The sequence below is a fragment of the Heteronotia binoei genome, chromosome 13, assembly GCF_032191835.1.
Source record: "Heteronotia binoei isolate CCM8104 ecotype False Entrance Well chromosome 13, APGP_CSIRO_Hbin_v1, whole genome shotgun sequence".
Classification (NCBI taxonomy): Eukaryota; Metazoa; Chordata; class Lepidosauria; order Squamata; family Gekkonidae; genus Heteronotia; species Heteronotia binoei.
The window spans coordinates 34,759,836-34,773,054 of NC_083235.1; the positions used below are offsets into that span (position 1 = coordinate 34,759,836).

The 13,219-nt window shown below is 44.2% G+C and overlaps 2 protein-coding genes across 1 annotated transcript in view; both read right to left on the reverse strand.

Moving 5' to 3' along the window:
* LOC132581760 (keratin, type II cytoskeletal 4-like) overlaps window positions 1-13,219 on the reverse strand; it is a 170,797-nt gene that overhangs the window by 51,147 nt on the left and 106,431 nt on the right.
* Window positions 9,404-13,219, reverse strand: part of LOC132581804 (keratin, type II cytoskeletal 6B-like) — a 31,411-nt gene continuing 27,595 nt past the window's right edge. The window contains exons 6-7 of the mRNA XM_060253216.1: window positions 12,150-12,320; window positions 9,404-9,643 (exon numbers count right to left, since the gene is read on the reverse strand). Coding sequence (XP_060109199.1) covers window positions 9,404-9,643; window positions 12,150-12,320 — 411 coding nt within the window. The remainder of the gene's footprint in view (window positions 9,644-12,149; window positions 12,321-13,219) is intronic.

Consider the following 13,219-nt stretch of genomic DNA (forward strand, 5'->3'; position numbering starts at 1 on the left):
ACTGTAAAACTTTTGAGAAGCTTTGATTCATTTCTTTCTTGGCTTATTTTTATTATTTTGTGCTGTCATGTAAACCTATCTAAGTCTTGCTGGTAATTTATAGGCATGGTTGACAGTTTGCGCAGGTTGCCTCCTCCCCTCTGTTTAAAATGTCAATTTCTAGGCAAAGGAGTTCACCCTTTATAGCTTGCAGAAAACAGGTTTCACAGGCTACCAAAAACAGACCTCTAAAAGTAGGTCCATCTTCTAAAAACTGTGTCCTGCCGCAAGAATTTTATATGCAAAATACTGGAGACAAGAGAAAATCCCAAGTTTGGGAGAATTGATAGATAAGGTTTTACAAGCTGCAGAAGCTGATATACTGACGGCGATACTTAACGGGAAGTCAAAACTATTGGCTAATAAAAAATGGGAGAAGCTATATATTTGGATTCATAATAGAGTAAAAGATGAGGAAATTAATGGATTTAAAAGAGTAACAAATGAATAACAGAAATGTGGAGAAGAGATAACTGAAAAGGAATTGTGTAGTAAGTAAGAAAATTAATTAATTTATAAATCAATGATGTAATCCACCTTTGCTTTCTGTTTTAACAAATTCTGAGATTTTTCATAGTTGCTCAAATATGTTAAATATATATATTTTTATTATATAAATTAATTATACAAGAATTCAAAACAGACTGTAAAGAGTAAGTTGGAATGTAACTATTGAATTTATAATATTTTTTTCTTTTTTTAAAAAAAAAAATAAAAATAAAAACTGTCCTACCTGGCAGATAATGGGGAGGCTGTGACCATTTTGTCCACTGTCAAAATTGCCATCAATCCCCCTCCCCCACCAACACCCCCATCAAAACAAAACCAACTGCTCCAAATCCACCTCCATGTTGGGCAACTCCTGGAGCAAAGTCAATTCTGGGCATTCTGGGGGACCCTGGGCCAAGAGTTTCTGGGGCTCCTTCCTCTCCCCCACCTACCCCCAAGCCCTCATGCCCTCCTTCCCTCTCAACCACCTGCACACTGCCCACCTGCTCACCTGTCCTTCCCTTGCCTGAACATAACATAAGAAACATAAGAGAAGCCATGTTGGATCAGGCCACTGGCCCATCCAGTCCAACACTCTGTCAGACAGTAGCCAAAAAACCAGGCACCATCAGGAGGTCCACCAGACGGGCCAGAACACTAGAAGTCCTCCCCCGGACCTTTTTTGTAGCAATAACTCCTTTGCATATTAGACACATAATTTTTGTAGCAGTAACTCCTTTGCATATTAGATCACATACTCCTGATGTAGCCAATCCTCCTGGACCTTACAGTACGCCTGGTACATCAGGGGTGTGTGGCCTAATATGCAAAGGAGTTCCGGTTATACAAAAAAAGTCCTGGCTCTCACTGTTGCCCCCACCTAGGCACCAAGCTCTCATATTGCCCATGCACACAGCTTCCTGCAGCTCTTTCCTCAGTGGTGCTGGGCAGTGCATTCAACATGGAGCATGGGTGGTGGAGTTTTAGCAAATGAACGGGGAGGGGGTGCTGTCAACAGTAGAAACTTCAGACCCTGACAGTTGCAACTCCTCAGGGTAATACTACTTCACACAGAGGGTGATTAAAATGTGGGATTCACCGCCAGAAGATGTAGTGATGGCACAGAAATAAACAGTTTTTAAGGGGGATTAGATAGATTCATGAAGAATTAACTCTCTCAGTGGCCACTAGCCATGGAGACTGAGGGGAACCTCCACATTCAGAGGCGGTAAACCTCTGAATCCCAGTGCCAGGAGGCAACATCAGGGTAAGGCCTCAGCCTCAATGGCCTGTTTGCCTTCCAGAGGAGGAACTGGTTGGCCACTGTGTAAGATAGGATGCTGAACTAGATGGACTATTGGTCTGATCCAGCAGAGCTTTTCTTATATTCTTATGCTGAAACCATCCCTGACCCAGAATCACACAAAAAACATGCTTGTAAAATAGCCCCAATTCCAAAAACCAGGAGCAAAGTGATATAAAAGTTTTCTCTAGTTGTCTTCAAGCTTTCAAGAACAGGGATGAGACTAAATTTGGTGATCTTGATTCAAATATCTCCATTTTGATTTTGTTTTTCCCTTGTGAGAAAGCTGCCTTTGAATCTTTGTTTTCATGCCATATTGTATTTCCTTGAACTATTTTTCTCTTAAAATATAATTTTAATATTATGTATGCATCAGTTTCATATCAATTATTGCTAAATGGCAAAAGGGTATGGGTTGGAGTCCATAGATCCATTCTGCTAGTAGAAGTGTTTTTCTCCAGTGCAGCAGCAGCGCTAGGACACCAGCCCAAGGCCCCCACCCCAGGCAAGGTGCCACCGCCGCCCCAACAGCAGCACCGGGAAAGGTGAGCGCAGCTGCAGCAAGACTCCCGCTGTCAGCATGTGCGCCACTGCTGTCCACCGTTGCTCTGCCTCTTGCATCTGTGACGTGAGAGGCAAAGCGACGGCAGGCAGCAGCAGTGCGCACGCTGACACCAGGAACCTCACTGTTGCTTCTAAGCAGACTATTTCAGTCCGCTTAGAAGCACGGGGTGGGGGGACCTGAACCAGCACCCTCCCCCCCCCCACCCCAGCTTGGCACTCCCGGCGGCCGCCTACTGCGGCTCAATGGATGCGCTGGCCCTGCTCCAGTGGAATGGGCCTTCTATGATGCAAAGGGATTATTGTGGGTCAGTGGCGGCCACAAGTATAGCCACCTTCAAGAGGGGTTTAGATAAAAATATGGAGCACAGGTCCATCAGTGGCTATTAGCCACAGTGTATGGAGCACAGGTCCACCAGTGGCTATTAGCCACAGTGTATGTGTGTATATAACATTTTTTGCCACTGTGTGACACAGAGTGTTGGACTTGATGGGCCGTTGGCCTGATCCAACATGGCTTCTCTTATGTTCTTTATGTTCTTATGTTCTTAGTGGCGGAGCATCAGCATTGTATGCACTAAATCCCAAATTCAATCCCTCCAGTTAAAAGGATCAGGTTGGAGGTGATGTGAAAGACCTCTTCCAGATTGCTACTGCCAGTCAGAGTAAAACATTACTAATCTCAATAGGGCCATGTTCTGACTCAATATAATGGAGCTTCATGGGTTCAGGATACTGAGAAGAGTGACTTGTATCTGGGGAAGCACCCTCTCACCACAGGGAAGTGCCTCTGCTAGCAGAAGCAGATCTGCAGTATCCGACTCCCAGTATGGAGAGATACCATAAACATAATGTAAGAGAAAGACAAGAATTGTCAATGAGTGGAATAAGATGGAGGCAGTCCCAAACGAGTAACAGCGTCAGCCTACAGAATCAAAAGGAAATGAAGTAGGCTTGATCTATGAAGTCAGGATTCCACAGTCTTCAACAAAATCTGGTTGACAATCAGATTTAATAGGACTGCACATTATTTATGGGTGAGGTGAGTCACCTTGACGGTTTTGCTCAAGGAACTTTTTACCTCTAGGGTTTGTAGCATGTTATCCAACAACTGTCCAGGCAGACACTTCTACAGGGTTTTCTACATGTGTTCCTTTGTATGCTACTTAAAAAAAAATGTAGGCACACACTTTTGTTGCATAAAGTAACCTTTTGATAATAGCTGATATTTAATAGCAGATCAAGACAACAATGGCTGTTTTAACATTTCAAAGTAGAACTGATGAAAACACTGATGCATTCCTGATAGCAACCCTAAATCAACATAAGAGAATAATGATCTATTACCTTTTCCCAAAGAGTAAATTGTAGATTCCTTTCTAAGCTTTCTGTCCAAGACATATAACAAAGCTATGCCTGTATGGCGAACTCTCCACCGGCCATCGAAATAGAGGGGCACCAAAGAAGAGGTACAAGGACTCCTTGAAGAAATCCCTTAGCACCTGTCACATCAACCATCACCAGTGGTCTGACCTAGCCTCAGATCGCAAAGCATGGAGGCACACCATCCACCAGGCTGTCTCTTCCTTTGAGAACACACGCATAGCTGGTCTTGAGGACAAAAGGAGATTGAGGAAGAATCGCACTGCTACAGGACCAACCCTAAATCAGACTTTTCCCTGCAGCCGCTGTGGCCGGACCTGCCTGTCCCACATTGGTCTTGTCAGCCACCAGCGAGCCTGCAGCAAACGTGGACTATTGCACCCTTCTTAAATCTTCGTTCGCGAAGCCAAGCCAAGAGAGAGATTACTTAATTTCTCTGCAGTTTTTTAAAGAATGTCTGCAATAGTATCATAATGCCCCTGTATAAATCTATGGTGTGGGCTCATTTGGAATACAGTGTACAGTTCTGGACACCACACCTCAAAAAAGATAGCATGGAAAAAGGTGCAGTAAAGGAAACTTAAAATAATTAAGAGGGTGGAATGCTCTTCCTTTGAAGAAAGGTTAAGGGCTCTTTAGCTTGGAGAAATGACAATTGAAGGGTGACATGATACAGGTTTACAAAGTTATGCATAGGATAGAGAAGGTAGAGAAAGAAGTACTTTTCTCCCTTTCTCACAATAGAAGAACTCATGGGCACTCAATGAAATTAATGAGCAGGTGCTCAGTAATTGCTTAGTAGGTGAAGGAATGGAGATGGGGCCTTCAGGTAGGTGAGGGATAATGGGTCATTGATAAGAGTTTTGCATGCAGAAGGTCTCATGTTCAGTCCTCAGCATCTCTAGTTAAAGGGATCCAATGATAGGTGGCATGAAATACTCTTATCTTAGACCCCGGAGAACTGCTGCCAGTCAGTGTACAAAACTGATCTTAAGACACCAAAGATCTGACCCAGTATAAGGCAACTGCATGCATTTATATGAATGGAAAGAGAAGATGTGAAGGCTGCTGCATCTCCTGCTTAACTGGTAGTTTAAAGATCTTGCACAGGGATGGTCACATTTGCTTAACATAAGAGCCACACAGAATAAATGTCAGGTGCTTGAGAGCCACAAGTCATGAACATCAAGTGTTGGAGAACTGCATGGAGGGGAGGGGGGAGGAAGGAGAGGTGGAAAGAAAGAAACTTTAAACACATTCTCCAAGCCGCTAGCTGGTTTGGCTTGGATACGTGATTTAAAGAGACAAATGCCTTCTCCAAGCTGGCCAATGGGGCAGTAGGGGCTTTGAGAGCCACACAATACATGTGAAGGAGCTACATGTGGCTCCCAATATGTAGTTTGGCCATCCCTGCTCTAGCACTACAACTCCAGATTATCATCTAGCAAGCCTAGTTTGGCTGCTGTGGCTGAGATAGGGAAATGACAGCAGTAACTGATCTTTAGGGCCCCGGGCATGCCATGTCCTGAGACTACAGGCTGTTGAAGAACATCTTGACATATGTTTTGATACGTTTCTTTATGCGACAGCTTCTGCGTTTGTAAGTGGAAACTCCCTCTCCCTCTGAGATGCTAGAGCTTTTGCTGCTGCCGGAACTGGAGCCTGAATGGAAACTAGAACTAGATGTGCTTATTTGGCTGCTGGTTCCACCACTCTCTGCTGTTCCTCCTCCTTCAGGAACACTTCCACTGTGGCTTGCTGTTCTTCCATCAAAACTGCTCTCTCCAGAACTTATGATGCTCTTGTTCCTCACAGCTACAGGTAAGAAAGGAGACGGAACTTGTGACCCCAGATGTGATGACAACCGTGTTCTGGGCATGTCCTCAGGTCTGCCAGGGCGCCACAGGCAGGCTGGTGAATGATTTTTTGAGCCTTGGCCCCAAAGAAGCCTGAGATCAGGTCCTACAAAAGTGCAAGTAGATCACAAAACAGAACATGAATCAAATGTGTGAACCATACCCCTCTAATGATCTATAGTTACATTAATAGTGAACCCGGCTCCACCTGTGGATACTTAAATCCATGAGATGAGGCCAGGTGGAGAGAAGGGAGGTTTGCAGAAAATTCTAAAAACTGACCCAGAGTGGAGAGGGTCTAATCCCTCACTCAAAAAGAACCTCTTTCTATGCTTCCACAGAACTGATGCCAACACCAGCCCTGCCATCATCGCCTCTCTTTAGCATCCCCTGAGATTGTGAAACAGCAGCACTGTGCATGGGGAAGCCAATGGGGTTACACTGTAGGCAGGAGAGGGAAAAGAACTACTGCTGGCAACCAGGGCTTTTTTGTAGCAGGAACTCCTTTGCATATTAGGCCACCCCTCCCCCATGTAGCCAATCCTTCAAGAGCTTACAGAGCTCTTATTACAGGGCCTACTGTAAGAGGGTTATGGCCTAATATGCAAAGGAGTTCCTGTTACAAAAAAAAGCCCTGCTGGCAACAATGCCAATCCTGCCATTGCTGCCTCTCCTCAGTAGTCTCTGAGGCACTAACAATGCATGCAGGGGAAGAGGAGCTGGCAGCAGCACAATGTGTAGGGGAGAAAGAATCACTGCCCACCCTGGTGCCAGAAGAGGAGCTGCCCTGCCCACCAGTCCTGTCCCACCTCCTGCCAATTTATTGGCCATATCCTCATCTTGCTGCAGTGGCATGAAGAGGAAATGGAGACACTGCAGGCAGGCAGTTGGGTCCCAAGCAACAGGAGAAGAAGGGAGTGAAGAAAGACAGTGATAAAGTGAGGAAGGAAGAGTGACAGTAGAGACAGGGGAAAGAGAAAGACACGGGGTAGGGGGAGAAAGACACCCAAAGAGAAAGAGTGACAGTAGTCCCGGAGAAGGGAGAAAGAGAAGGACAGAGAGAGTGAGATTAGAAAAGGGGGAAAGGAGAAAGAATGAGACAGACAGTGAGAGCAGGGGAAGGAGAGAGGGGAAGGAGCAAAGCGGGATGCAATGGCCACACTTATAAGTTCCTGCGGGTTCCTGCTTTATTATTATATTCTATTACAGAATCTAGGCTATGAAATAAAGGAGCTTTCCTCTGGGCAGGAAATCCCATTTTGTTCTGGTAATAATGCCCTCCTCCCACCAGTACAGGTCAATATAATTGTTACTCACTTACAACCTCTGGAATCCCATCACATAACCTATTGGAAAGAGAAAGGCATCTTACTAAGCCATGCAGATGAGTAGCAAGAGCTACTTGCTCTTCCTCAAGAGGATTCCCCTCCTCCCCCTTTTTCATTTTTCCTTCCCCCTCAATGCAGTTTGTGGTTCAATTTGTTCGTGTAAGACATAAGGCATAGTTTGGCCTATATGCATCTGTATGCAATGGCATCCCTTAGCCTTGCTAGTTCTGATGAACTGGAAGCATGTTTGGTCCCAACTTTTTAATCTCCTATTTCTAGGAATGCAGCAGTGACCAGGTGGGGTTCAAAGAGTTAAGGTTAGGGTTGCAGTTGCAGTGGGTACCTGAGGTGACACTGGCCCAGCTACACTGCTGATTCACAAACCCACACACACCCCATATTATTTTGGAGAAACTGGCTTTTTTATTTGTGACATTACAGCCTCCACTTATTTATTTATTTAGATACTGACCTTTATATGGTGCTTTCCCCCATCTGTCATTTTATCCTCACAACAATCCTGTGAGGTAGGTTATCTGAAAGGGTGTGACTGGCTCAAGGTCTCCCAGCAAACTCTAATGTGGAGTGGAGATTCAAACCTGGGTCTCCCGGATCCCAGTCCAGCACTCTAACCACTAAACCATGCTGTCCCACCAAAGAGCAGGAGCTTATTTTTAGAGCAGTGTTAGAGTTGGACAAGATGTCCATGGTGGTGGATGCCCCCTTCCCAAGTGGTAGTACTACAGACTCCACCCATGTCACATGCCAAGTTCTGCCTTCCTCAAATTCCCTTGGTTTTGGGATGGATTTTTCATGGTGTGTTTCATTAGGGAATTTATATGCCCCCTCTCTTTATGCCTACCCGAGGAGGCCTACAAATAACAACAAAGATCTCAACCTTAACTATTCTTTAGTGTGGAAAAATATCCTCCACCAGCTACCATGATCTTGAGCGTGACAAGGTGCTTAAAGGTAACTTGAAGAAAGTGTTATTAATTTAACAGATGGCTGAAAGTTAAGAGGCAAATGCACCTGAATATAAAAATACCTGTCACCAGGCTGCATTTTTGCTAGTTTGTTAATTTTTAACAATTTTGTGCTAGTTCATCTTTTTTATTGTGTTTACTCCAGTTTTCCTGGAGAGGTGGCATGGAAATCTTTCATGTAAACAATTCAAGTTGTACGTTTCTGACACTAGCCATACATCCATGTTAAAACTCATAAAAACACTTGGGTTTAGCAATGATGATTTTCTATTTATTTCTTTGAACAGCCCCCTCTGGAGTTTGTGCAGTGCAACTGGACAAGGGGACAGGGTACATCAGTGATGCACACAAACATGCACACTGAATCGAACATAGGAATATGCCTTATAATGAATCTGTCCAGCTCTGTATTACCATTTCTGACTGACAACACTCTCCAAAGTCTGATGCAGAGAAAGGTCTTTTACAATACTTTGTATCTGAGATCCTTTGACTGGAAATGTTAGGAACTGAACCTGGGACCTTCTGTATGAAAAGCATATTCTTTACCATTGAGACACTGCTTTTCTCCATTGCTTTGTATAATTTAAATGCCATTTTGTTATACTTTTGGCTGCTTCTTAATGCTGTTTTCCTTCCTTGCTCTCAATATAAAACTTTCAGTCTCTTTTGCTCATACTGTCATTCAGGGGTGGAATTCTAGCTGGAGCTCCTTTGCATATTAGGCCACACACCCCTGATGTAGCCAATCCTCCAAGAGCTTACAAAAAAAGAGCCTTGTAAGCTCTTGGAGGATGGGCTACATCAGGGGTGTGTGGCCTAAAATGCAAAGGAGCTCCTGCTAGAATTCCACCCATGCTGCCATTTAATATCTTGAAATGGCCCATGAGATTTTTTTTATAAGCATCCATGGTGTTAAATGGAGTAGCTGCAATGCCATTACCAAAATCACATAGGTTATCAATGGCCAAATAGAATTCAACTGAAGTATGGGCAAATGTGGCAAGGGACCCCAAGGTCAAAGAAGAGAATGGGTCCAAAAAACAAACCCGGATAGTTTTGCAACAAGGCCTAAAATTACTTAATAGAATGAGGTACTTCTTGACACTCACAAATATTGTACATTAAATGATGTACATAATTTCTGGCCAATCCCTGAATTTATGGCCAATCTCTGTTAGTATAATGTCTATGAGTCACCAAATTCTATTTATTTAAGAGGCTTTATACACTGTTTTTCATAGTCAAAAACCTTCTCAAAGCATCTAACCAAAATTTTTAAATCACAAGATAATAAATTGTACAGTTCAGTGTTTTTGACATAGAATTAGGACTGTCTGAGAGCAGAAATTTACCTTATCTAGTGCAAAGCGCACATAGTCGATAGATCTGTACCAGTTTCTACCACCTAAGAGTCTCCTGATCTTATAAGCCACATGTACAAATAAAATCGATTTTTTAAAAATCATTTAAGCACCTGCTTTCCTCTCCTTCCAGAAGTTTCTGGTACACTCTAATTTCCATATCCATGGCCAGTTTAATATCCATCAACCCCTGAAACTCTTTCAATATTCGAGCCAGCTCTTCCTTCTCTGTTTGCAGAACCACCGTAAGAATGTCCAGTTTTTTCTGAGCATCTTCAAGGGCAAGTTCACCTCTCTGCTCAGCTTTGCAAATGGCCACTTGTAGCTTTTCAACCTGCACAAGAAAAAAGAAGTTCAAGTTCTCTTCCAATTTTTTAGTAGCACAATGCTACTTAATCAAGTGCTTTTAATGATGACCAGCCTGTCAGCAGAAGATGCTGATGACTGTGGACATTTCCCATGTTCCCCTCTCCCCAGCAGTCCATTCTGACCTCAGAAAGGTTTATAGGGTCATGGGGTCCAAAAGAGAGGGGAAAGGGATCAAATTGCCCTTTTTGCCACTTCTACCAACATAGTGATAGAAGATGAAGGAGATGGCAATCTCATGACTTGCATAATTGTTCATTTACATGGGTTCTGTAACCCCAAGAATACTGGAAGGATTTGTAATCTTTGCTGGATCAACCAGCTAGGTACATGAACTGTAAATTATGCAAAGGATTACCATGTCATGGAGTGGTCAAGAGCCCCACTAGAGGGAGGTTTAGCCACCCTATGAGAGTGACATCACAGAGGTTGTCCTTGAAACCAGGTCAATGACAGGATCAGTTATGGTGGAAAGAATGTCAATCTAATCTGAACGATTAATCCATAGAATAATGGAGCCATATTCAGTGCTTTAATTGGCAGCTGAAGTCTTCCTTGAAGCAGTTTTTGTGGTGAAACCTCATCTCCAATAGATTTAGAGTTCAATGACACCTTATTAAATTGTCCAGCTACTGTTTCTGCCTTGCACGCTCAAGACCATCTCAACTAATCATGCCACCTATATACTCTCCTGACTTGATGCTAAAGATATCTTGGTGCGAAGGTTTAGCCATATTCTTCTTGTAGTCTCTTCTGCACTACCCCATAGCTACAGTAAGATCCTGGCTACATATCATGTGAAAAGTTCAGAATCAGAAAAGTTCAGAGCCAGATTTACACGTGTCTGCTTTTCATACAATATCCATAGCCTATAGCAAGGATCTTAGAAAATTCTTCCAAGGTCCAACAAGAACAGTTCTGGCTACAAGTTGTGTTCCTCATTATTCCTCATCTATCTTTCCCTCCAGAGGCTTCCAACACAACTGATCACCCTTTCTGAAGAGTTACTGCTCTACATGTACAGATATTGAAGAGGGCTGTGGCTCAGTGGTAGAGCAACTGCTTGGTATGCAGAAGGTCCCAAATTCAATCCCCTACATCAGTTAAAAGGATCAGGTAGTAGGAGATGTGAAAGAATTCTTCCTAAGAATCAAAATAACAGGTAGGAACAGACAGAAATGGGACAACCCATGGCTGCAATGCCATTTTAGATGAGAATTTAGCAGTTTTAAAATTGCCACGAGGGCCCAGTCCCATGGCATGGCAGCATCATGGGATCTTGTTGCCTCATGCCTATTAAGTGCCAAAATAGTTGGGAGGGGGCATGTGTCAGCACTTGAAAAAGCCTGGGAAACAACATCCCAGGATGCCACCATATGGTGGGCCCATGAGGCAATTTTAAAGCTTCTAAATTCTCATCTAAAATAGCATCAGTAGCCAGCATTTTGTAGAGAAATAGGTGATGGAGCTCATCCAGGGATTGTTATGCAGCTGTACCTACTATTCAATGGACAAGGAGGTGGAACTCTCAGAAGGAGGAGGTGGAACTCTCAGAAAGGTTCAGGAGCTGCACTTCTGTGAGCTCCCACTGAATCTGGGGCCTGTCAGTAGCCATAGGGTATCCTAGGGTTGCCAAGTCCAATTCAAGAAATATCTGGGGACTTTGGGGGTGGAGCCAGGAGACTTTGGGGGTGGAGCCAGGAGACATTGGGGCGGAGCCAGGAACAAGGGTGTGACAAGCATAATTGAACTCCAAGAGAGTTCTGGCCATCACATTTAAAGGGGCAGCACACCTTTTTAAATGTCTTCCTTCCATAGGAAATAATGAAGGATAAGGGCACCTTCTTTTGGGGCTCATAGAATTGGACCCCCTGGTCCAATCGTTTTGAAATTTGGGGGATACTTTGGGGAGAGGCACTAGATACTATATTGAAAATTTGGTGCCTCTACCTCAAAAAACAGCTCCCCCAGAGCCCCCGAAACCTCCAGATCAATTCCCCATTATACCCTATGAGAAGATGTTTCCCTCTCCACCCCCCCCCCCCCCCGTTTCTGGCAAATCTGATGCAGGGGAAAGAAGTCACTCACCTCTGGAGGTGCAAAGGCACACGGTCCTTTGGGGGCGTGGCTGGGCTCCCCTCCCTTCACCGGCCAGCTGACTGGGGGCGGGAAGCAGCCTAAGAAAACGGAAGAGCTCTGGCTGCTGCGATCGGGGCTGGGTGGGAAGGGCTGCCGTTCTCCCCCCTCCCCTCCCCCCGCTTTCCCTTTTATGGCCAGCGGGGGGAGGAGGCTCCAAATCGGGGGTCTCCAGGCCTAGCGGGGGATTTGGGAACCCTAGGGTATCCTGTGCCTGCCTATAATGTGTAACTTGGCTTTAAGACCCTGGAGAGCTGCTGCCAATTTGAATATACAATATTGATCTTATAAAAGGTTTGATTCACTATAAAGCAGCTTTGTGTCTTCATGTTCCATACCTGCTTCTTCAAATAATAGATCTCAGGCCGAACTCTCTGGATCTGATGGAGCAGCTGATTGCTTTCTTGCTTGGCATCATGCAGAGCATCTCCCTGACATCCCACATTATCTTTCAGGTCTTCATTCTGATTGATTGATTGATTGAAAACATTTGCATGCCCACCTTTCTCCTGAGCAAGTCAGGACTCAAGGTGGATAACAACAATACAAAACCAATATAAAAACAATACATTAAAACCACATTAAGACACCCATTTAAAAATATGCCTATTCCCCCATGAGCAGGATATTTCCTTTTGTCCATGCTCAAGCTGCCCCTAAAACTCAGCAATATAATTCTCTTTTACAGGAAGGCTGCAGCCCCTCTGATGTCTTTTGGGAAACTACTCCATAAGCATGGGGCAGTTACTGAGAAGTCATGAGGCTGAGCCAATGCAGAACATCCTGGGACAAAGGGCACCCTAAAACTAGACCTTGCTGGGAAGAACAAAGCTAAGCTATCACTTGGGAACTTTCAAGGACAGGCAATCCTTCAGTCCATGAAAGGCTTTAAAGGTGAGCAACAGCACCTTGAGTTGAACCAAGAAACAAATAGGCAGCCAGTCAAGGGACCTCAGAATAACATGGTCCCGCCAGCTAGCCCCTAATAAGAAGTTAGTAACTTTATTTTGCACCAGCTGAAATTTCTGGACAGTCTTCAAGGGGCACTGTGTCTAGGACATTATATAGTAATCTAGCCTCAAAGGCAATGAAACATGGATCACCATTGTCAAATTAGGCACAAGCAAATAAGGAACCAACTTCCAAACTAAATGAAGCTGGAAAAAAGCACCTTTTGCTTTCATGGACATCTGTTTCTTCAGCAAGAGACTAGGATCTAACAAGACTCCCAACCCCCTTGCAACAGAGTCTTGCAACAAAAATTGCACACCATAGATGGTAGAAAGAACAATCTCATTTAAGGCAATGGTCCTTTATCTAGGACCATCTCCATCTTATCTGAATTCAGCTTCTGTTTGTTTCTTCACAGCCACTTGACCTTTGCATTCGGACACTGGGCCAGAACAGA